This window comes from Chaetodon auriga, chromosome 5 (assembly GCF_051107435.1).
Source record: "Chaetodon auriga isolate fChaAug3 chromosome 5, fChaAug3.hap1, whole genome shotgun sequence".
Taxonomy (NCBI): domain Eukaryota; kingdom Metazoa; phylum Chordata; class Actinopteri; order Chaetodontiformes; family Chaetodontidae; genus Chaetodon; species Chaetodon auriga.
The window spans coordinates 10,485,004-10,512,326 of record NC_135078.1 but is presented as its reverse complement, the minus strand read 5'-3'; the positions used below and the strand labels follow the sequence as shown (position 1 = coordinate 10,512,326).

The 27,323-nt window shown below is 42.5% G+C and overlaps 3 protein-coding genes across 6 annotated transcripts; 1 reads left to right on the top strand and 2 right to left on the bottom strand.

The window, feature by feature from the left end:
* The first annotated feature begins 688 nt into the window (after positions 1 to 688).
* Positions 689 to 13,835, top strand: rufy3 (RUN and FYVE domain containing 3). 4 transcript variants are annotated; one of them, XM_076730075.1, is made up of 18 exons: positions 689 to 1,254; positions 5,352 to 5,525; positions 5,874 to 5,991; positions 6,204 to 6,305; positions 6,437 to 6,560; positions 6,835 to 6,899; positions 7,054 to 7,119; positions 7,200 to 7,269; positions 7,380 to 7,469; positions 8,237 to 8,320; positions 8,448 to 8,615; positions 9,188 to 9,285; positions 10,383 to 10,502; positions 11,191 to 11,314; positions 11,409 to 11,494; positions 11,597 to 11,624; positions 11,781 to 11,858; positions 12,101 to 13,835. In XM_076730075.1, exons 1-18 carry the CDS (start codon positions 987 to 989, stop codon positions 12,242 to 12,244), a joined length of 2,007 nt encoding a protein of 668 aa, XP_076586190.1. In that variant the 5' UTR covers positions 689 to 986; the 3' UTR covers positions 12,245 to 13,835. The 4 variants fall into 4 exon arrangements, with proteins under 4 accessions (XP_076586190.1, XP_076586193.1, XP_076586191.1 ...); XM_076730076.1 differs by lacking the exon at positions 689 to 1,254 and adding an exon at positions 2,844 to 3,526; XM_076730078.1 differs by lacking the exons at positions 10,383 to 10,502; positions 11,191 to 11,314; positions 11,409 to 11,494; ... (1 more) ...; positions 11,781 to 11,858; positions 12,101 to 13,835 and adding an exon at positions 9,452 to 10,189.
* A 264-nt stretch (positions 13,836 to 14,099) lies between these two features.
* grsf1 (G-rich RNA sequence binding factor 1) lies at positions 14,100 to 19,433 on the bottom strand. The gene is made up of 10 exons (XM_076730080.1): positions 18,988 to 19,433; positions 17,391 to 17,532; positions 16,970 to 17,125; positions 16,609 to 16,743; positions 16,231 to 16,369; positions 15,956 to 16,086; positions 15,479 to 15,564; positions 15,240 to 15,375; positions 14,623 to 14,674; positions 14,100 to 14,206 (listed from the first exon to the last, which is right to left on the bottom strand). Exons 1-10 carry the CDS (start codon positions 19,210 to 19,212, stop codon positions 14,203 to 14,205), a joined length of 1,206 nt encoding a protein of 401 aa, XP_076586195.1. The 5' UTR covers positions 19,213 to 19,433; the 3' UTR covers positions 14,100 to 14,202.
* A 1,417-nt stretch (positions 19,434 to 20,850) lies between these two features.
* LOC143320661 (cilia- and flagella-associated protein 157-like) lies at positions 20,851 to 27,018 on the bottom strand. Its single transcript, XM_076730498.1, has 11 exons — positions 27,004 to 27,018; positions 26,410 to 26,467; positions 25,648 to 25,750; positions 24,374 to 24,642; positions 23,716 to 23,851; positions 23,331 to 23,559; positions 22,908 to 23,008; positions 22,444 to 22,594; positions 21,609 to 21,718; positions 21,087 to 21,224; positions 20,851 to 20,950 (listed from the first exon to the last, which is right to left on the bottom strand). Exons 1-11 carry the CDS (start codon positions 27,016 to 27,018, stop codon positions 20,851 to 20,853), a joined length of 1,410 nt encoding a protein of 469 aa, XP_076586613.1.
* Between the last annotated feature and the right edge of the window lie 305 nt (positions 27,019 to 27,323).

Here is a 27,323-nt window from a genome sequence, read left to right as displayed (position 1 = left end):
TACCGTCCACACTTAAAATTTGTCAGCATCTTCAAACCAGATTGTAACCTCAGTTCTGTACTGTCAACGTTTGTTAGATCCTAACTTGGCATCTAAACTGAATTGTATCACCGTGGTCATCATAAACATTAGCTTTAACAGCCAAACTTTATTGGTCCTTCTTTTACTCGTCTCCTCATAAATCATAAGTAAGACAGTAACATATTAACACTGATGCACCTTTCTGTACAGTTTTTCTTTGCTTGTAAAATAGTAAGCGGTACCTGCACTCAACCATATGTTGAATTGTTATTTGCAATTTGTAGCTCTCTATAGCCTATGTGATTTTTCCTACTTCTTTACTTACTATAGCACAAAATCTTTCCTCAGATTTAATAAAAATGTGGATAATCGTATTGTATAAATGCACGGTTACATATTCATAAATCTACGTAGCCTGCTAGTTACTCCAAAGAGTAAGGTGTCTCACATAAATTATCATCTTGAAAGGTAATTTCATTGTTTTCCAGCCCTGCTGTCTCTGAAGGTTTCGTGTATCCTGTTGACACAGAAATACATAAATTGTTCATCAGAGACTCTTACAAAGAGAAGAGGCACCACAGCTCCTGCGCGAGTCGCAATGAATCATGGGAGCATCCTGGGCTTCGGCCCCGGTCGTGGATCTACTCCCGGTGACTCATCTGCCTTCATGTGCATTATCTCTGGTCATGTGAACGGATCGCTGACACAGCGCGCAAACTCTCGCGAAATCAGATTTGACCAAAAAGGCTAATGCGTAGCTATTTCCGGTTCAAGAGGAGACTGTGGAGGACACGACAGAAGGCGGAGTGCTTACTGGAGAGCTTTTGGAGTTAAATGACTGGTCCATCGGTCGTTTTGCTAGTCACGGCGGTGCATGACCGGAGTAGCTAACTGCGCATAGCTAGCTGGCTGCGGACTGACAGCACACTCGCTGGTCACATGAAGTGAGTTTCAACGGACGGAGGATGGCGGAGCGGGATGTGCCGCCCGGAGATCTAGCGATACCCCTGCAATCATCTTCAGAGGTTTCGGAAAGTTCAGGGAGACAAAATTCCTCAGATGAGAACGGACACGTTGACAGTCCAGATGAGACTCTGTCTCCGACTTCGGTGATATACTTCAAGGAGGCTTTGGACTCCTCAAATTTAAGATTTGGGAAGGCTGGGTCGCTGTCAGCCAGTCCGCTCCGACAGTATGACTTCAAGATTGAAAGAATCGAGTCAAAGCGCAGAAGTAAGTAATAACGAACTCCTGAAAAGTGGCTAGCGTTACTCAGCCAGCTGACAGTATCCTAATCAATAACCTACTTTACGAAGTCTATCAGCTGTAACGTCACTTACACTTAGCACTGCTAGCTTGTTAGTGTTGTTCGCTAACTTCTGACTTCCTAAACTCACCACTTCCTACCTGCTCATGCCTTAAGACGACTGCCGAGAGCTAACGTTAGGAAGCTAACAGATAACATCAACTCTTGTCAGTTTAGTCTCATCCTGAAATGTGTTTGCAGTCACTTTAAGTACTTTGTCCATCAGTGCACAAAGCGGATGTCAACATGTAGCGCCGACCCTCCTGCATTGATCCGTGTTGGGTCACCTGCGTGTCAGGTGTTGTTTTGACAGACTTGGTAAACTGCTTTGCGGCTGGTTGCCGTCGTATAAATTTAACTTAGTTGGTTACAGCCAGCTCTTATTTGGAACAAACCTCTCAGTCTGTGATCAGTGTTACGTTTGTCACCAATACTTGACATCTGCTGAACATTTCCCACATTAATGAACACTTGTCACTTGATGTAGTTTTTGTTTTAACAGGAGTGAGTTTCTGAATAAGTCAATGAATCCTTTAGTCGGTCTTCACAAGCATCAATCAGTCGGAGTTAATCAGTTTAGTATAAAGGAAATCTGCCTCGCATTTGGTGGTGCCGGCTCCTCAGATGTGAGGATTTCCTGCTTTGCCTCTGTTCTCTGTTGTTCATGTTTGTAGTTTGGGTGTCCCTGGGTTTTGGGCTGTTGCCCGGACAAAAGTGCCTTTTGAATACGTCACCTCGGCTCTGGGAAACTGTAGTGGGCACTTTTCCATTTTTTGGACATTTTACTACTTGAGAAAATGAAAGAGCCTGACTGATACTGGATGTTTGAGCCTAATACAACATCCATATTTGGGAGTTCCAGTAGAGATTTTTTTTCTTATGTATAACCAAATATATTTTTTTGAGTGTGTGTTTTGTTAAGAAATATGACCGAGATACCAAACAGGATATTTAAAAAAAATCAGCTTGTCAGTGCTCTCTGGTGGACAGACGATGCAATAACAGTGTTGCCGGTACATCTGCTAATATTGGCCAATATATTGTCATGGCCGATTTATTGGTCTTGGTCTAATTACAGATGTTGTAACGTCGGTTAACGAGTACATTGTTTCAGTTTCCTCAAATTGTGACATCTGCATTTTTCCCGTCCTCTGGTGGCACCAAATATCGTACCAGAGATTTCATCTCTTTCATCAAAATCAAGCATGACTTTTTGAATTTTGTCTTTAAGCTCCGGTGTGGGAATTAAAATAAGATAATCATTTACATCCAGGATCTTTGGCTTCATTACCCTCCTTGCTCACAGCTGCTGCTGCTGGCAATCAATAACTGCTTTGTCAAATTACAGGCCTCAGTTTCAGGTCGGGGGATGCTGTTGATGCTTGAGACACAGATGAGTCCTCTGCTGCATCATTAACATTGGCTTGGTACTCTGGGGAGCCCCCCCCCCCCCTTTTTTTTTTTTTTTTTACGCATGCACCATCTGCTCACGTGACAATGTGTTGCTGTACCCAGCACTACCGTCAGCCATCTTGGTCAACACCCACCCAGTGCATTCACTGCGGTGCACAGGCAGTCCAATCAGAGTGAACCGGTGCTAAGCCGACCGGAGGAGGGCTGTGATTTTCAGCACGGTGCTCTCTTGCATTCTAAATCCCCAGTCTGCACAAAAGGGATAACAAGAGGTTGAAGAAGAGGAGGAGGAGGTGGAGGAGGAGAGGGCAGGGCAGCCTTTCTCAAGACAGCAGCGAATTTCACTCAGTTGTAAGAAGGAGGAGAGGAGGATGCAGGCATAAAGAGGAGGAAAAGCAGCACCCTTTCAAACACCTGCTGAAAGCTGCAGTAGGCCTTCGGCGTCTTGGCCTTCAATCCTCTTTGTTTTTATGCTCTTTACATCCTTTCTGATTTCCTCTTCTCTCTTATTTTTTTTGGGGGGGGGCTTTCACTGCTTCCTGGAACAAAAGCTACTGCGCCTTTTTCCCTCGGTGGTGTTGGTTTTGCCTCGCATCAGCTGAGTCATCATGTCTGATCTGACGCCTCAGAGCGAAACCCCGACCCCCACCACCGACAAGATTACCCAGGCTGCCCGGGAGACCATTTATCTCTGCAACTTTCGCGTGTCTGTCGATGGCGAGTGGCTTTGCCTTCGCGAGCTCAACGACATCTCCCTCACCCCAGACCCAGAGCCGGCCCATGAAGGTAATGTGACACATTAGCTCAGCGAGGAGGTTGGTGGTCACAGCGTGATCTCCGTTAGGGCGTGGTGAGACACAAGGTCCTCAGATGCTTTTCAGTCTAGTGAACTGGTGATGTGTCCCGTTTGAGCTGTGTCATGATCGATTTCAGGGGAGATGGTTTGATGTCTGAGAGTTGCTCAGCAGGATGACGCTGCTTGTAAATAAGCCAGGGCTGGGAGACAAAACAACCAGGAAGTGCCGCTTGTTTTGTCGTGAGGATGTATTGGCTTGCAGTAAATAAGCAGATATTTGAGGGATAATATTGGTGTCTGTTCTCCTTGATCTTACAAAATGTAATCACACGGCAGAAATGGATGTGCACGTTGTTGGTTTACACGTTTCCGCTCTCACTGAGATGAAACGATGCAGCTGAATCCAGATATTTCAGTTCAGCAGTGAACAGGCGCCTTGTTTTTGAACACATTCATGTTGAGTGTGTGCTGTAGTTCTTATGGTTTGAAATTTGATGGAAAACCTGTACGGTTGGACTTTCCTCATCCTCGTCCGTCGCCACGCCTTCTCTCCGTACAGAGCAGGTAGACCGGCAGGTCGTCGGCTTTCCTGAGAAAGGCAGGCAGTTCAGACGTCCCTCCAGCCAGCTGGCAACGCTGCAGCACGACAACCTCCAGCTCTTAAGAGGCAATCTCCTCTGTAATGATATTACAGAGGCCCATTAACAGACAATGACACAAACATTTGTTTAATCGCGCTTCTGTGAGGTCACATGTCTCAAAACTGCTCACTTATGCTGTGAGATGCTCAGTGTTGATACACAGCTGATATTAATGTTCTTCATTACACGGCAGTATTACCTCCAGTTTCCACCAGTGGACTTAACCTGTAAGGCTCGAGGCAGATGTTTCAAACTAAACTTTAAGTTTAGTACCTGTTTTTGATTTCACTTTTTGCACCTGCTGGTTCTTCAAGTGTAGTTTTTGTGTTGAGGGGAATCCCTGAATGTTCCTGTGAGCAGCTGACTGTCTGCAGTCAGGTTCCTCTTTGAAAACTCACTTCCTGCATTCATCAGAGTCTTCGAAATGCAAAAACCATGTTGAATAAAAGTCTTTTTTTTTTACTGCAAATAGTGTGTTTACAAATGCATTGTGTGCTCAAAGGGTATGTAAATGTCTGTCATAATTACCTGGAATGAGGAAGGCTCCTCTGTTGAGACCTGAGCTTTTAAAATGATAATCCTGATGCAGGTTTACACCATTTCAACAATATCACACTGCATCTGTGTGTTTGTTACCTTTTGGCTGCCGTCGTTTTGTGTTGAATGTCCAGATTTTCATGCTCTCCAGCTGAAGTCCACCCAAATACAAACTACACACCGAATGTATGAATGTATTAATAATGTAAACAAATAGCATGACCCTGAAGGACTCTCGACTAAAAGCCTCTCAGTGTTTTCCATATGCATTTATAAATCATGGAGAAGGTGTATAGATGGATCATGTCAAGAATTAGGTGATAACTTTATTAAGTTATTTATATTTTCCTACTTGAACCCTTTTCCTTTTTTATTGCTTTAAGTTTGTATTGAAAATGTTTCAAAGGGTTTGCTGTGTTAGGTTTACGCTTCAAATTTACAAACTTTCCAACAGCAGCTGCTTTTTTTTTCTTGTGTTTCTGTCTTAAAAATATGTTACTTTTCCTTTCTGGAAAATCTCGTATTGAAGGAAATACAGAACTAAATAAAGTTCAGCCCCTGAGTCACTGCTGCTGTCAGACTGTAGTCCGTGTCATTACTACGAGGACTGTAAAGACCTTTTCCTTTTCCTTTCCAGATCCCAAGGACCCCATTGCGATCGAAAGGCTTAACCTGATGAACATGGCCAAACTGAGCATCAAGGGCCTGATCGAGTCTGCTCTCAACCTGGGACGCACTCTTGACTCTGACTATGCACCTCTCCAGCAGTTCTTTGTCGTGATGGAGCACTGTCTGAAACATGGGTTGAAAAGTATGTATAGCATCACTCTCTGCTGTCATCTGATCAAAACTGCACGATTGTGGAGGATCTTAAAAGTCTGTAAATTTTGAGGATGGAAATGTTTTGGGAAATGGAATTTGAAATGTCCTTTATGAACGTTTCTGTACAGTTTGGTCCCACAATACACATAAAGTGCACAATCTGTGTCGTTTTGAGGCATAGTGACAGTCTTAATTACCCATTCAAATTCTCCAAAGAGAGGCAAAAGGTATAAAAACAACACTTCTGTTGAAGGATTATTATGGTTAGTTTCTGGGGCTCATTATAATATGGTAATATAATGAAATGGCTCAACAAGCACCGTGTCTCCATCATCAGCCAAGAAGACGTTCCTGGGGCAGAACAAGTCGTTCTGGGGGGCGCTGGAGCTCGTTGAGAAGCTGACACCGGAGGCAGGAGAGATCACTGCCAGTGTAAAAGACCTGCCTGGCCTCAAGTGAGTCTGTTTTATTGGTTACTCAGATTTCTCACTGCGTAACAACATTTTGTTGATACTACCAATACGCTTGACAGTGGCATGGGAGTTCAGGCCAACATGAACTCTGGCTGGAGCTCCTTCCCCTGTTGTCATTGTTTGGCAAAGCTTGGGGTTGTTTTTCTGTGTGTTTTGGGTGTATTTATATGCAACTCTCCTGTGTTTGATTACAGAACTCCTCTAGGAAGAGGGCGTGCCTGGTTACGACTGGCCTTGATGCAGAAGAAACTCTCTGACTACATGAAGACCATCATCAACAGAAAGGACCTGCTCAGGTCTGTGAGCATCAGAAATGAAACATCCATCCTTTTAAGAAGTGTTTTAGGACATGTTGCACATCAATGCTAAAACAAAAGCAGTTTTCTGGTCAGCAACAGCGTTTCCAGCTCTCGTCTCTTGTCTGCAGTGAATTCTATGAGCCGAACGCGCTGATGATGGAGGAAGAAGGCGCCGTCATCGCTGGGCTGCTCGTCGGACTCAATGTCATCGATGCCAATCTGTGTATGAAGGGAGAGGACTTGGACTCTCAGGTACTTCTGCTTTCACCTTCACTTCTGCCACCAAGAAACACCAAAATGAAATGGACCTAATTTTGACTAGTGGTTGCAGCAAAAAAGGGAGAAATATTCACTTTCATTCAAGTCATTCTGAAGACTTCCACATTTTAGCCTTTCTGTTTTGAAAATGAAAGAAGAAGCAGCACGCAGTCGTGTTGTTTTTGAGTTTCTTTTCTCTTGTCATAAGAGCCGCAGTGTGGTTTCAGATGTCATTGATTTCCTGTTTCTTGTCAAATTACTTCTGCAGGTCGGGGTGATTGATTTTTCAATGTACCTCAAAGATGGTGGACACAGTAGTAAGAGTGCAGAGGGGTGAGTGCTGCCTTCTGATTGTGACCCGCACTGATTCTAGTTTCAGTCCAGTTTAGTCGCTGATTAAAGAAATAATCTTAGACATTCTTCACTGGGCTGCAGTCAGTGATAGACGGCCGGCCGAGGCAGCTAACGTCTCTTTCTCCTCCCTCAGCGACGGTCAGATCACAGCGATTCTCGATCAGAAGAATTACGTGGAGGAGCTGAACAGACATTTAAGGTTTGTCAGAGTGAGCATCTGTCTCCTCACCGCGTTCAGCAGCTCGTTGAGACTCATTTGATGGTTCTGTCTGTTCACAGTGCATCAGTAAACAACCTCCAGGCCAAGGTGGACGCTCTGGAAAAGTCCAACACAAAGTTAACAGAAGAGGTGAGGGCCGTTCAGAGCGAGCGTCACGACGTCGGGGGGCTTTCGGCGTCTCTGCACAGCTGCTGCTGCTCTGTGTTTACAGAACTGTTTGCTGATTTGTGTCTCCGCAGCTCGCAGTGGCAAATAACAGGATCATCACTTTACAAGAAGACGTGGAGAGAGTAAAAGAGGAGAGCTCATTTCAGCTGGAGTCCAGGAAGGTGAACACATCCTCAGTTTCATTCAATTCCTTAAAACTGAGATAAATCACACACGGCATCATCGTCCTCCCGACATACTAAAATGCCCAGTGGTGGGAATAAGAGTAACGGTGTGGTGAGATGTTCTGATGAAGATGGTGGCTGCCGTCAGTGAGCAGGGTTCTGTGTGTGAATATAGTTTTGTTTTGGCAGCTTGTGATATTATCATAAGGCATCATTAACGATCAATAGACTAGTTTCAGTCTGTATGTCATGATGTTGCTTCATTGTGTGCATCATGCAGTCTAGTAGATTTCACTAGAATTCAACCCAAATTCAGTCACTTTTCACTGTTTTTCTCAGTCTGAGGGTCTGTAGGCACATCAATAATGAAGATTTGTTTGCATAATTCATCATTATCGTCTAGCGACTTGCATTAGACTTGTGTTTTCGTGATGCGATCATACTGTGTTATCAAGTCACAAAGTTAGGTTGTTTAAGTTAATGACTACAAGCAGATTTTAATATAACGTGAAGAAAAAACTTGTTAAATGATTGTTTTTACACTCGTGAGGAGCTTCTCAGTGGGTCGTATTGCTGAGCCCTGACTCACCAGACCTGACGGACTGTGAGAGGTGGTGGTGATGCTACATCACTTTTCTCTGCTGAGCTGTTCTCAAAGGCTTTAATGTTTAATACTCATATAATGTACTTTGCAATGAAAATACGAATCTTTGTTTTTCAGTCCTGTAATGTTTTCTTCTGGTTATTTTGTTACGTTTTTTCAGGCATTAAGAAGCGACTCGGCACCAGATGGACAAGCGCTGGGTGAAACACGCAAGCAGCTCAAAGAGGAAACATTGCTCCGATTGGTGAGTTTCAGGCTCCTCTCTTGAGATGTTTATATTGTCAGAGGATTCAGAGTGTTTATAAGATGTTGTTAAAAACACGGGGACCTGTCCCTCGTGGAGTGTGAAGTTAAAGCTGGTGTCTGTGCAGGATGTGGAGAAGGAGCTGGAGGTGCAGATCGGGATGAAGCAGGAGATGGAGCTGTCCATGAAGATGCTGGAGAAAGACATCTGTGAGAAGCAGGACGCTCTGGTGGAGCTCAGACAGCAGCTGGAAGACCTTCGTGCCATCAACCAACAGCTTAGCCACAAGTCACAGGTGAGGCTGCACACCTGCATTTTAAGGGTTTTACTCGTCACATTATTACTTTTTCTTGAAATATCAGGATCAGTTCAGCTTTGTTCATGAAAAGTCAGGTTTTTCCCATCGGCTTGGCAGGCAGCTCTAAATACTACAATACCCACGAGCCTCGGCCGCAATTGCTCTGGAGAAGCCAGTCAGAGGCACTGTAGTTACTGAGCTCATCTAATACTGACCCAGAAACCAAAAGCGCATTGATTTAAGCTGCAGGTTGTATTTTCAGTCTTCTCAACATCGTGGTCTTTAGCTTCGCCACCGTTAACATCTCATGCGACACACTTTTAAGCTCTGTGAGTAGATGAGTTGTGTAGAAAAGAACCTTGGGAGTCGTAGTTACCTTCTTCCCCAACATTCTTATGTGCACAGGCTCATACCGTTGACTTTTTATCGAAGAAGCAGGTGTTATACGATGATTTGAGCGCTCCAGCTGTCAGTCATCTCGTCTACGGGGAAAAATGGATAAGACTTTTACTTCTGGAACTGTACTGAGTTCTGGTTTCCGGTCGACTAACGTGGCTCGTTGTCCCCAGAGCGCAGACGCCGGCTCTAAACAGAAGAGTGAAGCCATCGCTCGCCTGGAGGAGAAAATAAACCAGATGACGGGGACCATAAAACAGATGGAGACCAGGTGAGAACAGCCATGATCGGTGATGTGAATAATTCTTACAGTAGACAGTTTTCTTCACGTTATCCCATTCCTACAAAAACCTCTTCTTCTCCTGTCTCTCTCTCCACTTTCATTGTCATTATTTTTTGTTCTCATATATTTTTTTTTTTAATCATTTTTTAATCAGTGAGAAACATTTGGTGAAGCAGGCCAGAAACCTGAACTCAGCAGCAGGGAAGCTGCTGCAGCTGCAGCAGTAGCTCCCCGCTGTCAGAAATCTGAATCCAAACATACGACCCTGCCTAATATAGAAACAGCCGAACTAGGATGTTATCTTCTCTGTACGATGCTCCTTTGTTGTTGAAAATAAAACCATTTTCCCACAACCTCCTGCGGTGGCTCTCCAGCATCAGCTTTGAGTAGTGTGGACTGAATCAATCCTTTTAGCAGCCCTTAATCCTTGTGTTCTGACAGATGTGTTTGCCACATCACATTTCTACTTTTGTTTGGTAGGCATTTCTTACAAATACCCCATTAATGCTTTCTGACAAAGGCGAGACGAGTAGACGGCAGGGTGCCTGAACGTCCTCTGCGGACGGCTTTAAGATTTGACAGACTGATGATAAATGTGCGAAGGGACACGTCCTGGATATTTGGGTGGTCGTGGACTCAATGTAATGTTATTCCAAAGAATTGGACGACTATCAGAGACTGGGCTTGGTTATTATCAAGCGAGTAAATGATGTTTAGGGGCCGATATCCAACGTTGTCATTTGGTGATCCAGTGTGTACGAGGCCAGGACAGGAGCGAGATAAAGCGAGACGAGGAGGGCAAAATTAATTTATTAATTTTGAATTGTATGTGAACATAACATTGGTGTAAACTGTAGTAATCATTAGGCTAATAAAACAATAAACAAACACAGCCTGCTTCATCTTCTTTGGCCAAAGTTTCCCTGTTGTTGGGTTTCAGCCTCCACACACTTTTTGTCATTTTTGTGTTGTTTTTTTTTTTTAAATTTAAGTTTTAGTTTGTAGCTAGTTTGTTTCGTTTTCGTCCAGTTTTCATTTTACCATAAGTTTATGTGACCCCCCCCCCCCCCTCCCCCCAAAACCAGATGCAAACAGGCAGAGAGAGAGAGGGATCTGGCTGTCGAGGCCAACCGGCTCTTCAAACAGGAGTTTGGAGACAAAATCGAGAGCCTGCAGGTGGAGGTGGAGCAGCTGAGGAAGCACAGGTAAAGACTGAGCGAATGGTGACGGGAAGCTAAAAGCTTTTAAGGTGTGTTCTTTGAAAGGATAAGGGTGGAGATGTTCTTCATTCTTATTGTTGTTCGTTCAGCACCATGAACACACACACTGTAGTTTATTTTCTCTCAGTCCTACATACACTCTGTCAGCTCTATTTAAGTACAGTTTTAAGGTACTTGTACAGAACTTAGAAGCAACTTTTTACTCCACTATGTTTATTAGACAGCTTTAATTACTAATTTCTCACATTAAGATTTTCCATAGAAACGTATCATTGTTTTCTGAAATTAAACCAGTGATTCCCAGTTGTTTTGGCATGTGGCCCCAGACAGATGTGTCTGGATGGGGCCCCTCCTTCAGATGTTACAGCAGCTCCACCGCTGACACATTTCTCCCCTGAACTTGTCAGCTTTATTTAAGTAACTTGTTTGAGGCTGAATGTATCACAGAAAAGCAAAGATCAGTGAAAAGTTACCCACAGTAGTGAAGCAGGTCTTTGTTTTGTTGTTCAGTCCTCTCCCGCACCTCCAACCAGGCATCGTTTCAGTGCTTAACATGAGCCCGGCCAGTTAACCCTGCCACAGGAAACACTGTTCAAGAGGGAAAAGACTGGCATGTGACCGGCAGTGTGCCGTATTATGGCCCATTCACTGTGTTGTGTTTGTCTTGCTTCAGGTCTTATCTCGAGTTGGAGCTGAGAAAAGAGCGAGAGCGAAGGAGTGAGCATCATTTGGACGCTGCATCCAGACAGCCCAGCACTCCTCGGAGGGAGAGGAGACACCCAGAGAGCGTGCCAAAAGTAAACCTGTGGTTCTGATGTGCAGAATTAAAGATTTGTCTGATGACAGCTGTCTGCTTTCTCCTTCAACAGTATGTGTGTATTTTACCTACAGCGCCCCCCCGAATCCCCGTCAGTCAAAAGGCAGAACGAGCAGTTACACACAGGAGCAGAGGATAAAACAAGCCTGAGCTCCAGCTTGTAAGCAGTTTTAAGAACTACAGCTTTTAGAGGAGATGTAATCGTTTGAGGAAACACTGCGTCTTTCTCTTTTTCATTGATTTGTTTATCTCCTCCTTTAAGGTCCTTGTCGCACCATGAGGATGAACAGGTGAGGTCCAAGATGCACAAATAACATGTTGAATTATTAGCACACATCTGATCATGATTGTTTGTACTGTAACGATGTGAATGAGAGCTGAAGTAGCAGCTGGAGCGTGGATAGCGTGGCTGTGATTCATTTGAATTCTGAATGGATTTTGTGCAGGACGAGTCATTTGTGGACATCGGTCAGCCTTCCATCTGCACGATGTGTGAAGAGGACGACTCCCTCCTGAAGACAAAGGTGTGAGGATGGGAGGTTAATCTGAATCAACTCCCTGTCTCTTGTTAAAGCTTTACAGTATTTGAGGATGGTCAATATCACCTGCTGGACATCAGCATGTTAGCATTTAGCTCGACCGTCACAATTTCACTAAAAGGCTTTTGTTTAGACTGCAAGTTCCCGACCAGCACCCTTGAATTTAAATAAGGTTTTTAAAGTAAATTGTCTGTCAGTGAGTTATAACCCTGTTTTTCTTCCTCCAGAAACAGTGTAAGAACTGCAGCGGGGTTTTCTGTGAGAGCTGCGTGTCCAAAGAGCTGCCGTTACCCTCCTCCATTCTCCCAGAGACTGTGTGTACCGCCTGCTTCTCTCTGTTACTCCAACAATACGCTTCAACGCCGACATGAAGTCTCAGCATTGTACTGGAAGACACGGTGATCAGACATGTAGAAACCAGAGGCATTGACTTGTACAGCTGGCACTGCAAAAATGCACTTTTTGACTTCATGACCTGAGATGATGAAGTCCTGCGAGTTCTGAACTTTCAATATCTTAGTTACTTCAAGTTAGTAATGTCCAAACGTGCCATTCAGAGCTGTGTGGATGCAGGTTTTCATTTTTCAAATGCAGGTGTAGCTATAATTCTTCCTTTCTGGCTGAGATTGTGTGTTGAGCTGCTGTGATGTTGTTATTTAGTGAAAACCTGCACTCCACACGCTGGACATCGCACCTGGTTGGAGATTACAGATTTAAAAAAAAAAAAAAAGAAAAAAAAAGACACCTTGAATCATCTCATGCATTTAAAAACTGACTTTCCACAATGGATTATTGATTGAAAGGTCAACTGACAACATTTTTAACTTCAGTTTTAAACCATGAAAAAGGAAAAACTGGACCTTTTTTTGTTTGTTTTTTTGAACAACACTGTGCTCCAGTGTAACAGTCGTGAAGCTTGAATTTTCACACTTCTGTTCTCAGCGTGGCATCTGATTCAGGGTGATCCTGACAAAATCACTTTTAACCAAATACTACATTTTACAGAGGTATTTAATTTGGGGAAAACTGCATGTGCAGCCAAAAGCTTTTTATAGACTCAAAAAACTGTTCAAAGCAATCTTAAATAAGCATACATTATTAGTACACTCTGTCTCATGTAGTTAACTGTAATGCAGAATTTAAGACCAGGAAAAGACAAATATTGGCGCTTTGCTTCGGTGTGCAGACTGTAGAACAGTGCTGATTTTGCCTTTCAGCCGTTATGTGGAAGGAATATGTCGACGTTTTGGTTAGCGTACGTGTCTGTCCGTTCAGTATGAAACTACAGCCTGCAGCTGGTTAGCTTAGCTTAGCTTAGCATAAAGACCACAAACGGGGAAATGGCGAGCCTGGCCAGGAGCAGTCACTTCCTGGAGTCTTCGATGTGTTAGTGAGCTGGTAGACAGGTTTTGTCACCTTTCAACTGAGCCAGACGGTCTTTATGCTAAGCTAACCGTGTGTAGCTTCATATTTACTGCTCACACATAAACGTATTTCACACAATGTCAGACGATTCGAAAACGTTTACAGAGCTGAATATTCTGGGTGTAGTTTCTTTACTGTTCTGTGCTACATGTGGCGTTTACAAACTGGCTTCAAATCATCAGCTGAAAATGAATTTTCTGTCATATCAGCATCGGTTGATCTCACGGTGCAGCCGTTGAGTCGTAGAATTCAGCACTCAGATATGTAGATTTTAGTCTTTTCTCTGGGAAATCCAACTCCTTTCCTGAGTGTCGTAACATATTGCAGCACTTTTAAATGCACGGCTCTCTGCCTGGCTGGTTTGACATGGGCATGTCAGTGCACCTTTAGAACAGCTATTTTATGTTTTGTTGACTTATGTGAAGAATAATTAGAAGCTCAGTAAAACCAATTACATGCTTAGTCAATCTTGTTGGAACTAATTAACACGTGAGATGGAAATGCTTCTTAGATCAACAATAAACTTTTAAATTTTAACCCACCGGTGCGTGACTTTTACTTTAACCTGTATTTCACCTCACGAGCATCCTGATGAGTCAGACATTTCAGTTTCAGATAATCCTCCTCTGGAAGAAAAAAGGACCGCTGAGGACATTTTTCAGTGTGCAGGATGCGACTGAATTATTTTGTCCTGACTCTTAAATGCAACATTAATAACCTTTACTAACATTAGAACACATCTCTGATCTCGTACTGCAGTGCACTCCCTCCCTCTTAGTGGACAGAGACAATGACGGCAGTTTTTCTTCTGACACCGGGAACATTTATTGTTTGATTTTCAAGTCAAGTACTCTTGTCATTGTGCATATGTTACTGTGTGTGTTTGGCATCTGTGTGTCAGCATTCACCTGCAGGAGAAAATAAATCATGTTAACTCACATCTGGAGAGGAGTTTAAATGTAACCTCAGTAGAGTTGGTGTGACGAGCTAAAACCAGTAACTTCACACTCTTCCTGTTTAAAAGAGCAAGATCTTGAACCCAAATATGTTTTTTTTGTTTTGTTTTTTTTTTTCAAAAGAAAAGCAGCAGAGAGGCTGCAGTGTGTTCATGTTTGTTGTAGAAAAAGCTGGAAGTTCCCAGCTGGTGGGTCACAGTTACATTTATGTTTACTGTGATCTGAACTGAGACAAACGAGGACAGCCACTAAACTGTCAACTTCTTTAAACATGGATTTATCAGCCTCAACTGATTCAAAACATTTGTGCCATACAGAGAGCCAAAAGAGAGAGTGTAAGTCCAGAGGCATAACTCAGTGTTTCTCACCTTCCGTCAGGTTCTGGTACAGAGTTCAGGAATAACTCGATGTATCTCTCTCCTGAAAATTCAAGAGGGTTCAGATGTTAGTGAAACTCTCGCACTGACCAATGAACAGCAATCATTATCATTTTTATATTGTAACATCTCCAATGTGATAACAAACCAGAACACACAGATGCTCTGCTAACATTAAATCTGAGGTATTTCAAGTTTTATCACGTCTACCCTATTTTCACTTTACTTGAAATTACAACGTTCAGAATACTTAAGTAGTGCAAACAGACTCCTGGGAATCAGCATCACTGAGAACATCTCATGGATTTATCTCAACCCCGGCAAATAAAGCTCAGAAATGACTATTTCTTAAGGAGACTTAAGAAGGTATCTTCTTTACTTCTACAGAGGAGCGATTGAAAGCATCCTGACTGCAAACATTACAAAGTGGTATGGGATGTGCACGGCTCGGGACAGGAAGGCCCAGAACATCATTGGTACCCATCTACCGAGCATCATTGACATCACTGAGGTGCCTGCACAGAGCCCAAAGGATGCTAATAGAGTACCACACCAATGTGAGGGCTTTTAAACATGCCTACATCAGCTTGCTGTTACACCTGTCTCACCTATGTACTGTCTGTCTTTGGACATGGCGGCCATGGCGTCCTGGTGGGAGCTGAAGTAAACGTTGGCCTCTCCACTTGGCCTGCCGTCACCATAGCATTCAATCAGGATCTTTGACACAACTAGAGGAGAGAAGAACTGCAAGAGAAAAACAAATATTAGAAAACTTTGTGCAAGTGACCGCCAATGCAGCAACACAACCGGTTTCAACATCTCGACATGTTTGTCTTCATTTTCTTACTTTAACGATGTCTTCTCCGGATGCCTGGAACGGAATTCCTCTCATACGGACAAAATGAAGCGGCAGGGCCGAGCTCTGAGGGAAACCTGATGAAGCAGACACACCAGTTTACACCACGATAAACACTTTTTACCTATTTGTTCAAAGACAGCAGAAATGTCAACACCACTGTGCCCTAACCGAGCTGATCTATCATTTGGGCTTTAATTTAACCACTTTACACTGAAAATTACATATTTTTGCAATGAATAGATCAGTTTAAATCTATTTTCACCAGGATTTTGTCCTCAGTCACCAAAATATTGTTGTGTGTATCAAGGAGGATTTATCACCACAGTTTACATTAAGCTGTGTCCTCATGTAATGTTGCTGCTTAGGAAATCATATAGTTGTGAAAAATGAAGAAAACAATGGGAGAACATGAAAAGAGAAAGAGTTAAACAGCATGTTATTCTGGGGGGGGGGCTACAGACTCACTGGTTCTGGGGATGGTCTGTGAGGCAGTCCACCTGTTCGCTGACTGAAAGCCGGTATGAGGAGGAGCTGAACTCTTCGCCCCCCTCCTCGAATGAATCTCATCACGTCTGCTGGGAAACACCTCAATGTATCTGCAAATGCAGACAGCAACAAACTATCACATGTGATAAGTATGTGGAGAAAGAGTCTGTTGGCATCAGAACAGTAATATTAGCTACTTAAGACAAAAATTGAAACGGGCTTATAAAGTCCGGACAGGTTGTGCAGCGTCCTACCTGTTTCCAATGATCTCTCTGTCTCTCAGCAGAGCTTCATCTGCTGCTTTTTGAGAGTGAAATTGCACAAAAGCCTTTCCAGTGTTTCTTCCTGCATGGTCTGTGATGATGGTGATCCCATTCTCCACTATATCCAAACCTGAAAGACAAGGTAAAATGAGCTCAACCTTGAACATCTAAAGCACATCTAAAGCAGTAAAATGCAACATACGCATGAACGCAGGAGTAATATTAATCCAAAAACATCAGATATTATAGTAAAACACTGACAGGGAGCATTTTACTGCACGATGAGTATTTTTACTTTCATACTTTCAGTACATTTTTCTGATCATACTTACGTGCTGTTACTTAAGTAAGGTTTGGAGTGTGGCTTACCTGAAAAAAACTGAGCGATGTCGGCCTCGGTGCAGGTGAAGGGGAGACCTCTGAGCCGCACCACCCCTTCTTCACCTGGAGGTTGGACGGTTTTCTTCAGTATGGCTTCAGCTTCCCTGTTTGTCACCTCATACACTGCAAAAACACAAAGAGCAGGACATGAGCATTTTCCTTTTTAGTCAGGCTCCATTTAAAAGCCCCATTAAGCCACGAGAGATTGACAGTGAATCTAATCCAGCCACCACTCATTTCATCATTCACACCAGTGATTTCCCTGCTGTAGCCTGTCAAAACTTCTTTATGAAAATGTCCGAGCACCTGCATTGCAGCCATCCACAGCTCTGAACACAAAGAGACAAACCTTCAACATAGCGTGGGCCGAGGTACTGTCTGTGCTTCTCCAGGGCTTTTCTGACGTCCTCCTCGTGCTCCATCTCAATTAAGGCTACACCCGTCGGCCTACCCGACCTGGTCTCAGTGAAATGGATCCCCTTCTCCCCGTCACGGATCCTACACTCTGAAGCACAGGAAACATATGTTGGCAAACATTTCTTTCTTTGCAGTTGGACAATGATCTTTACCATCAAATATAACATTAGCAGAAAGTGATTCAATATTGAACAGAAAACTTCAACGAAAAATAAATCCTTCAAACAGAATAACAACACAAACTTGAATGATGAAAGACACGTGTACAAAATACATTAAAAAACGTAGCTGTGTTAAGCAAATATCCATCCACGTATCAGTGGGGCTCTAATCACCACCGGTGATGCCCTCACCTGAGAAGAAGTGCAGGAGGTCCTGAGCCGAGCATGACCACAGCAAACCTTTGACCTTCACGATGTACACCTCCGCCTCTGACTCTGACTCAGACTGATAGGCCGGCAGCGGCGGGTATTCATCCTCACCAGGTGCTCCTGCCTGGAAGACAAAATGTCAAACTGACTATAGCCAGAAACTTGCTGAAGGTAATACAACAAAGTCGGTTGTGCATCATCTGCTATTTAAAGTACAAGAATATGTCACATTTTAAATATATTTGACAATATAATTCAGATTGTTTTATATTAAAACACCATCATGCCATGACTAACTACAGAGAAGTGGGTGCTGTAGGTCACGGTCTGAGCCTCCATCTCCCCAAACAACTGCTTTCTCTGCACTGCATTTATACTCTGTCTCCTCCATGTTCCTATAAAGTACAGCAATGGTACCTTTATCAAACACCCAGAGACCCACAAACCAACCATTACTTCTATGTAGGAACAGCTCCCAAGGTTTGTGTGTGACAGTTTTATGTGAGTTTATTAAACACAGCTTTAATTAGGAATATGTACCATGGAGGTATAACATAAACTAACATAACAAAGGTCTTTAAACTACATTTTGACATGGGCCCCATGCATAAGGCAGGGCCAAAATACTGAACTGGCTTTAGTTAATATTGAAATTTAGTGGTGCAAATTTCCAAACATTACATATATTGACACAGTGCTCTAAGAATTATCTCTGTAACAGTTTGTTCATATTGCCCACCTCTACCTAAATAAAGCCCATGTAGTAATATCCTTTATACAATCATGTGTTCACAAAGTGGTGAACCTCTCTCCATCCTCCCTTGTGAACAACTGAGCCTTTCCAGGATGCCCCTTTCATACCCAATCATGATACTATCACCTGTTACCAATCAACCTGTTTACCTGTGGAATGTTCCAAACAGGTGTTTTTGGAGCATTCCACAACTTTCCCAGTCTGTAGTTGCTCCTGTACCAACTTGTTTGAAACATGTTGCTGCATCAAATTCAGAATAAACAGATAATTACAACAAGCAATGAAGTTGATGAACACAGCTTCTTTGGAATCAAGGATGTACTGCACTACAATCACCTGACAGCTTTAGTTACTAGTTGCTTTACAAATGTAGACGAAAACAATTAGGCAATTCATTGATTAGCTGATTGACAGAAAATTACTTTGCAACTTTCCATGTGAAAACATTTCACAGTTCCAGCTTATTTTTTACCTTTAATGCTTTAAGTCCTTTTTCCAGATTACCTTCATGTATTTTACTTTAGTAACATTTTCAATGTAGACCTCTACTTGTATCAGAGTATTTTTATAGTGTTGTATTCGTATTTCTTACTTCAGAAAATGACTGAATACTTCCTCCACCATTGGCTCAATATAAAAAGTAGAAAGTAGAAAACCATTGATGAAACTGACTGTACTGCGCTGACTTTGTCCTTCACTTCTTTATAGGCTCGTAAAGCGCAGACTTTTAGTCCAATTTTAAAACTGCTGTGGTGGACCCTGCTTGGCAGGTGATGCAGCGCCACCCGTCATCAGCCGCAGACTCCCCCCGTGTGTGTGACTGACCTTGGTACAGAGGCTGTAGCGGCTGGTTTTCACTGCGGACTGAAGCTGACACAGTCTCTCCAGACACACTGTCCGGGTTGTTGATGTCCATGCTCGCTGCTGAATGATCCCACGGCTGCTTGACAAAACACCGGCTCTTGTTTTGATGCCTGCCGACAACGTTACCTGCCTGGCTGCGACACACCGCTGCAGTAAAAACAACAGAGATTTGCCGTTACCGGACATTTTAGCCAAACCTAGCGGGATTCCAGGTTAAGAACACCAGTCTTCGATGAGATATCCAAGTAATTTCAGCTTGTTTCTCTCTGAACAGAGCTAGTCTGTTTAGCTAAACTAGCTTTCGCCGGGTAAGCATGACAACAGGCTGCTGAACGAACTCACGTGGGACAGTCAAGGGCAGCGCTCGAGAGTTAGGCTGTTAAGCTAACAGGAAAACGTTTCAACTCCAACTTCCGGTTAACTTCCGGTTTGATAGGCTAATACAGTTGTCCCCAACCACCGGACCGCACAGACAGACTGATAATTTTTTATTTTTCTATTCAGGTGCATCTGCCTGTGCCTCTGTGCACATGTCCAACTGCTCGTCTCGGTCACGTGATACGGTTGTTAAAAAAAAGTAAGCCCACAAGCTAGCAAAAATGAGTTCCAAGAAAACTTCCAAGAAAAAATGAAGTACTTCCTCTATCTCACTCTGCTCTTGTTCATGTTTCATGTACACTGCCACCTAGAGGTGGGGATGCCATAAATTCCTCATAATGTCTGGCTTGGCATAATAAAATAAATGATTTTCATTCCTCCAGCTCATTCAGTCACCACGAGGGACTCTGCTTCAGGTCTTGAGACAGCTGCAGCACAAAGTGTTTATCAGGAATAACCGGTTTAGATGCTGCTGATCCCTCCATGTCTGTCATTACACACCATACTGTGTCAGACGGAAGCTCTCAGTTTATACATTAGTTTTAGCTGCAGCAGGAGACAGTTTAATTAGATGTTATACTGAATGTAGCCTGAGGTAAGATAACGTTAAATTATGGGTGAATATAGCAGGACAAAATTGGATATTTTACATATGAGAGTATAATTGGATTGTCAAACTGTGAGCTGTTGCATACTAGTAAAATTGGTATATTGGTTCATACATACATACCACTGGTTTGAGTAAACTGTGTTTTATGAAAATGGTCAACAATGAAATATTTGATTGATTACAAGGACTTGTGTACCTCCACATGCTAAATATACTTTTCTTTGAACAATTAAGATCTCAGTGGAGAGTCCTCTCCAGTGGGGTCAGGGCCGCAACTAAAGGATTACTTTCATTATTTATTAATCTGCCTATTGTTTTTCTTGATTAAGTCAGTAATGATTTTGTTCATAAAGCCCAAGATCAGACAGTCATTCTGAAAAGCTTATCTGTTGATTGAATGCATCAGCAATGAACTTGTTTTATCTGATCACACCCAGAAGATATTGGTCTGAGTCAAAGTTATTCAACCTTAACAAGCAATAAACAGAATATTCTCTGGTTCCTGTGTCTCATATATGAGACACAGGAACAAGACATTTGAGGGAGTTAGTTTGGGCTCTGGGAACTTGTGATGGGTGTTTTCCACTATTTTCTACCATTTTATGAACTAAACTACTAATTAATTGAAGACAATTAGTCAACAGAATAATCCTTATAGCTATAAAAACGACTTTGCAGTCTGTAGATGTGCAGTAATTATATATTAACAGTAATTACAGTATATACAAATCTACACAAGCAGATCAGAAGCTGAAATAAAGCGACTAAAACCTTTATTTTGAAATGGGGTGGTGGGATGGAAAACAGTCTTTTTTCTGATGTTGACTGGCTTTGCTTCAGCAGTTCGTAGAGGTGAAAGTTGCTGGCTCTGAGTCAGTGTGCTGAGGAGACAGATCTGCTGAGGTGGATGTCGTCTGACGACAGAGTTTCTTGTTTCTTGAGAGACAGAGGAAAGTGGTTTTTGGATGATTCAAATCCAGAGTGATGACGCATTTTTATACAAGAAAAACTGATTTGACTACCACACTGCCCCCTGCACACAAAGTGCTTGAGTTTCCAAGTCATAACCAACCTGACAGGTGGCAGCCGGGTGCAGGTGAGACGGCTGGTTTGTTTTTCCCAACGGCGTGGAGGTACGAGGCCGAGGTCAGCTGGGATGAAGCGAACCAGCAGGAACAATGGATCTGAGGCTGTGTTCAGGGTGTTTGCTCTGTGGAGGAGAGGCAGGATTGTGGGAGCAGGAACACACACAGGAGATGGTGGGAAGCAACAACGCAATTCTTAAAGACAGTTTTAAGGTTTTTATACCTGCTTGAGTGTTATTGAGAGACTTTTCCTTCGTTACATCAATCTGACAGCTACAGTTAACGTGTACAGATTTTTACATTTTACTTGAGATAAACTATCATAATCGCTTTTCTTCGATCTTTCTACTCTCTCTTCCTCTTTTCTTTATTAATCTGGTTGTGGTGGGACTTGAGCCTCAGGAGGACTCAGATCCAGCCCACTGTGCTGCTCTGAGGAAACAGCTGCAGTGTGGTCGGGGTGTTTCTCAACAGTGCTCACACAACTGTCATCATGAACTTGACCGTACCTCTCAGTGGAGACATCGAGGGTGGAGACTGTTTCCTGGAGGACGGTGCTCTCCAGGATCTCCAGCAGCCTCTGCATCTTCTCCTGATTGTTGGACGCCTTCTCCGAGTCCTGCAGAGGACAGAGAACACCAGAGCTTCAACAATCAGAAATGATCTGCTGCAGAAAGAACCACATTTTTCTCATGTTATTAAGATGCAACAAGCAATAAGGCTAAACAGTTAATATCATTTTCTTACATATTTAAGGGTGTAAACTTTGCTGATTCTGTATTCAGTGATATTTCAAGTGCTGTAAGGTCAATAAGGTCATTTGGTTTACTTATAAATCAATTCACAAACAAAAGCCATATTCTAGTACTACCAGTTCACATGTGTAAGAATGATTTTTTTCTCTTCTTTGGTGTTTTGGGGTTCACTCACAGATATAACTTTTACACATACATAACTTATAATACATCCACCTGCCACATGTCACTGTCATACTGTGTTATTATGCTGGTTGTCTTGTTTCGTTTCTGTGAAACACACTACTGACTACTTTTGTTTCTCTGTTTCAGCTTTGTGAAAGCACATTCAGCATTGAAAATCATTACTGACTGCTGACTTTATATATTTCTTTTTTAATCTATTACTGATGATACAACACTGCTATAATTTATATAGCAACCACTGTGTATTCTGAGTATTTTTGCTTTTGAACATTAAGGTAAGTGAGATTTCTGACTGTCCTGATTAAAACACAGATATTCTGATAAGGTTTCATTTCAGACCTTCATCGCTGCAGTGGGAAGTGAAGCAGCTGTCCTGACGCTGCGGGTCAGGGCTGCCGTTTACCGTGAGGATGTGTCTGAGAGTGATGACTGCTTTGAACATGACGCCCTCCAGCTGCCTGCTCCTGCTCATCTCCCTCTGCAGCTCGGCCCCTAGCTGACTGACTTCGGCTGTTATTTGACAACGCTCCTCGTACACTGAGGCCAGGTCCTGGCTGAAAACACGACAGAGACAAGACTGTGATTACTCTGCTGTATTATGGGGGTTGTAGCTCAGTGGTAGAGCATTTAACTACAGATCTCTGGTTCAAGTATGGATGCTCCTCAAGTCAGATTTATGTTGTTTCACTACTGACAGCTTGGATTGTCTGTTTACATCTGTGATTAGAGGGAGTGGAGTTGGCCAGAAATAACCCTTCATATTTTCAATCTTGAGGATTAGAATGTTTATTATAATAATGCACCTTATCACAATAAATGTGAATCTGAATCTGAGGTATGGACACTAGACAGAGAAGAAACCTTCACCTGAGATTCTCTTCCATGGCCAGCATGCGCCCATGGATGATGCCACAGTCCTTTAGCTTCACCTCCAGCTGCAGACACCTCTCCTTCAGAAGCTTCACCTCCTGAAGAAGAGAAAATGTTGAGTGATTTTGATGTGCTATTCTCTCAGAAACACTGGGGCCCAATTTTGTCAACAGCAGCAGTGATGCAGATGTTGAAGGGTGGGTGGACAGATCAGTGGTAGAGCATTTGACGGCGGATCATGAGCCCTCAGCTTCAAGCATGGACACCCCCCGAGCCTGACGGCAAAGACACTGAACATGAGCTCAGAGTGTGGTGGTGTAGTTCAGTGTTGGCTGCAGATAAAGTGGTTTCTGACTCAAGTCCAGAAGCTCCCTATGTCATGGATTAATCACTTCGGTGCCAACGTTGTTGTCCTCTTACCTTTTCACAGGTCAGGCTCTTCTGAGAAATCTTGTTTAATCTATTCTCCAGGTTGTTGGTCGTGATGTAAAGATCTTGCACTCTTTCTCTCAGGACCTCTTTCTCCTGATCCAGATCCATGCTCTCCTTCAGTGGGAGCTTCTCCAGCAGCTCCATGTGCTCAGCCCTCTCCTCTTTCACGATGATTGAGGTCTTCGCATTGACGCAATCCTCCAACATGCTCTGCATCCTGTTGAGGACAGGCAGAAGGTAAGGGTTTAATTACTTTTTGCGAATCAATACTTTAAAGCAATACCCAAACCAACATCAAAAAATGAGATCAGCATGAAGAATTCCCCTGTAGATGTAATGTTAACTGTCAGTTTAAGTCCATCCTAGACTTTACTTCTTGTCCAACTCCATGAACAGCCTGTGGATGGCAGCTTCATGCTCCATCTCCTGACTGACCAGCTGCTTCTTCAGAGACTCGATGTCAGACTGCTGCTGCATCAGCTGCTCCTTCTGCTCTTCAGACTTTGCTGCTGAGGGGAGGAGAGAGACAAGAGGATGATTCCCACAGGATATTTCACACAAAGTGCTTGGATCAGTGTTTGAGACCCCCTCCCACTGTACCTCTCCACCATCAGGCTCGAGGGACTGCGTCTGACGTAGTTTTTGAAACTGTCTGACACTCACTCAATTTGCATTTTTCGCAATTTCAAGCATAATGAACCCTTCACACCAAGAATCTAGTCTGAGTACATTAAAATTTTCCCTGTGGATTCTGGTCCACACTGAGAATTAACTCAGCCAATGAGAAGTAGATGAGCTACTCACAATCAATGTACTGACAATTTATTGATGTCATAGTCATGCCTTTCCATCATGATATCTTGAGTTTTGTGATATCTTGTCATGAAATAACAATAATAAATTGCAGCCTCAGTTGTTTTCATTTCCCAAAATGCAGTCACTGCAATCCTAAATCAAACAAAACTGAATCTAAGAGGCTGCAAGATGAAATAAGTGAATGCTGTGGAAGAAACATTTGTCCATTGCCTCACCCTGCATCATGTTCACTGAGCTAAGTTCATCAACGTGCTCCTGTAGCTGCTGTAGCTGCTGCGTCTGCTGCTTCAGCGCCTCTCTGCCCCGTTTCAAAGCCTGCTGCTCACTCTCCACCTGCTCCATCAGCTCTTCCACCTTCGTCTCTTCTTCAAACAGTATGTGTTGCAGGTACTCAGTGATGTCTTTCTTGTCTGTCTCCAGCGCCCTGTACTGAGCAGCGAGGATCTTGTTTTCCTTCCCCAGCTTGACACAATTAAGAAGACATCTGCATGAGGAAGATGGATACGTGGGTTTAAGGGTTATTTGCAAGAATCTACTGTGACTTTTGGAAATGCAGTATTTAAAACAGAATTAGAGACGCGTCCTGTATCAGAGAGTTTTTATCATGCTGATATTGTGACCGAAGCTTGTCCTCGGGGACAGTACGTCATGAGGTGAAATTTAGTGATAATTCTAGGAACTGAAAGCTGGAGAAAGCCTCCAGCAAGTGTTTTATTTTGTAAAACAATGTCAGTAAAATTTAAATATGGTTCAAGTTCATATTTGTTGGTTCCAGCCTCTCGTGAAGATTTGTTGCTTATCTTTTCTTCTATTTGACAGTAAATTGAATATCTTTGGATATTGTACTAATGGTTTAATAAAACATGCAAACTGAGTACATCACCATAAGTTCTGAGGAGTTATCATCAGCATTTTTGTTCTATTTTCTGACATTTCATAAACAAAACAACTATCGGCAAATAATTGGCGCAGTAACTGATAATGAAAATAGCTAATCGTAGTTGCAGCCCTATCTGAAAGAGCACAGCACTTTACACCCCACTTTATATTAATTCTGCTTAACATTACATTTATTAAACCATATTTCTTTTTACTATATGTATTCTAACATATTGTTGTATTTTCTTTACACTTAAATTCAGTGTTTATCAGTACCTGACATGAAAGCTAAGTTAATACAAACATGTTTCATCCCCAATAATAGTCTAAGTTGAAGTAATTCTATTATAACTAAATACTTTGAATTTTTTAGTACCATTTTATGTGACATAAGGGGCGCAAACAGGTGCTAATGCTAACATAGCTAACATCACACGCTGTCGTTATGGGGCTGTGCAGATGAAGCAGGGGTATTTTATTAGTTAAGTTACAGTATATTTTCTAAATTTAGAAGACAACTCACTGATATATCTACAATTATATATCATTCAGTATTTAAATAAACTATTAAGGATTTATTTCCCCCTAAAGAGAAGCATAACATTCTCACCTCTCCAACTCCTCATGCAGATAGCGAATTTGTTTTGAATAAAACGATGTCTCTGTTTCTTCAGAACTGATGATGTCCACCATAGTTATGTATCTGTCTTTTTCTTATGTACGTATATATATATATTTTTGGTGTTATGTTGCTTATCTCTAGCTTTTAATCCCTCTTCCAGGGCATTTGTCAAAGAAAGTTCACAGGTAAAACTATGCTGAGAATGCTGTTGCTAGGGAGACAATCCGAAAGTTCTAACCTTTTCAAAAGTAAATATAACCACCATTCAAAAACAAACGACATGACATGACATGACGTGACATGACATGACATGATATGACATGACTTGATATGACATGACATGACACGACATAACATGATATGATATGATATGATATGATATGATATGATATGATATGACAAGACATGACATGACATGACATGACATGATATAAAATATTGAGGATTCAAAAGCTAAGTTAAAATTTAAAAAGCAGGTCTTACCACTTTATATTAGCAGTTTTGGGAACATTATGTAACTTGGATTAGCTCCTAGCTGCTAGTTTCCTCAGATCATACAAGAGCTGTTACAAAGTCATTAAGTTAGCAGCCCACTGGGCAGTGACAGCAGGGCAAATACAGATGAGATTCGTGCTTGAATGTGTGCAGTGGTGAAGTTTTTATTACAGAAGTGGTTGTTGTGGTGATATTCATGGCAAGATGGAAGCTAAAAACACCAGCAGAGCTGACGGGAAACACTGTGAATCATACCTGCTTCAGCCTGTGTGGACTGACCAATCAGAGTAGACTGGGCTATTCGCGAGGGGGGCTGAAACAGAGCGTTTCAGACAGAGAGAAGAGTTATGCTGCAGCAATGGACAGTATGAGACAAATGAACACTTGTATTGTATGGCTTCATAGTTGGTCACGTGAGGGTTAAAAATACAATGGATTGGCAATTATGGACTATATCCACTAAATTTGGGTTCAATATCAGTAAAAAACGAAGCTGGGCTGACATGAGACATGCATATTTTTTTAAAGACTAATAGCGTCAGGTTTATTGCTGTTTCACTAAATCAGAGACACACAGCTCATATAAACCCACACTCTCCACGACCAAGCATCACCGTCTCTAACGAATATCAACATTCAGACATCCAGTTCTGTGATTTCAAACTTTCTCATCCCCTCAGTTCCTCGTGGTCACACTCTGACTGCACCAAGCTCTCTTCAAGTGATGATGTGACCACAAGGTGTCGCCAAAATGTCCAAATCATATCTTTAGATTATTTAATTCACAGTATGTTGAATGTTGATTTGTTTTCTTGCTTTTCTTCAGTCATTCAGTCACTTGACTTTTACCGTAGAAACAGCCATTTTGTCCCAGTTGTTTCAGGAGGAAACTGGTCTGTGTTTTCTGTGGATATCTGTCACTTTGTACTTTAAGGTGAACAAAATAAAGAGATTTATTTTCAGTCATCTGATAAAAGATGAACACAGACATTAATGGTGGACACAAACACAACCTGGATGTCTTGTGAATGTCATCAACAGGTCTGAGGATGCTGTCAGGCCTCATTTTAGCTTGTCAGGGTTAAATAAGACAGCTGATAACTGAGGGATTCAGGCTTCACAGGAAGTTGTTGTCAAGCTGAAGATCCTGGAGGCCAGACTTGAATATT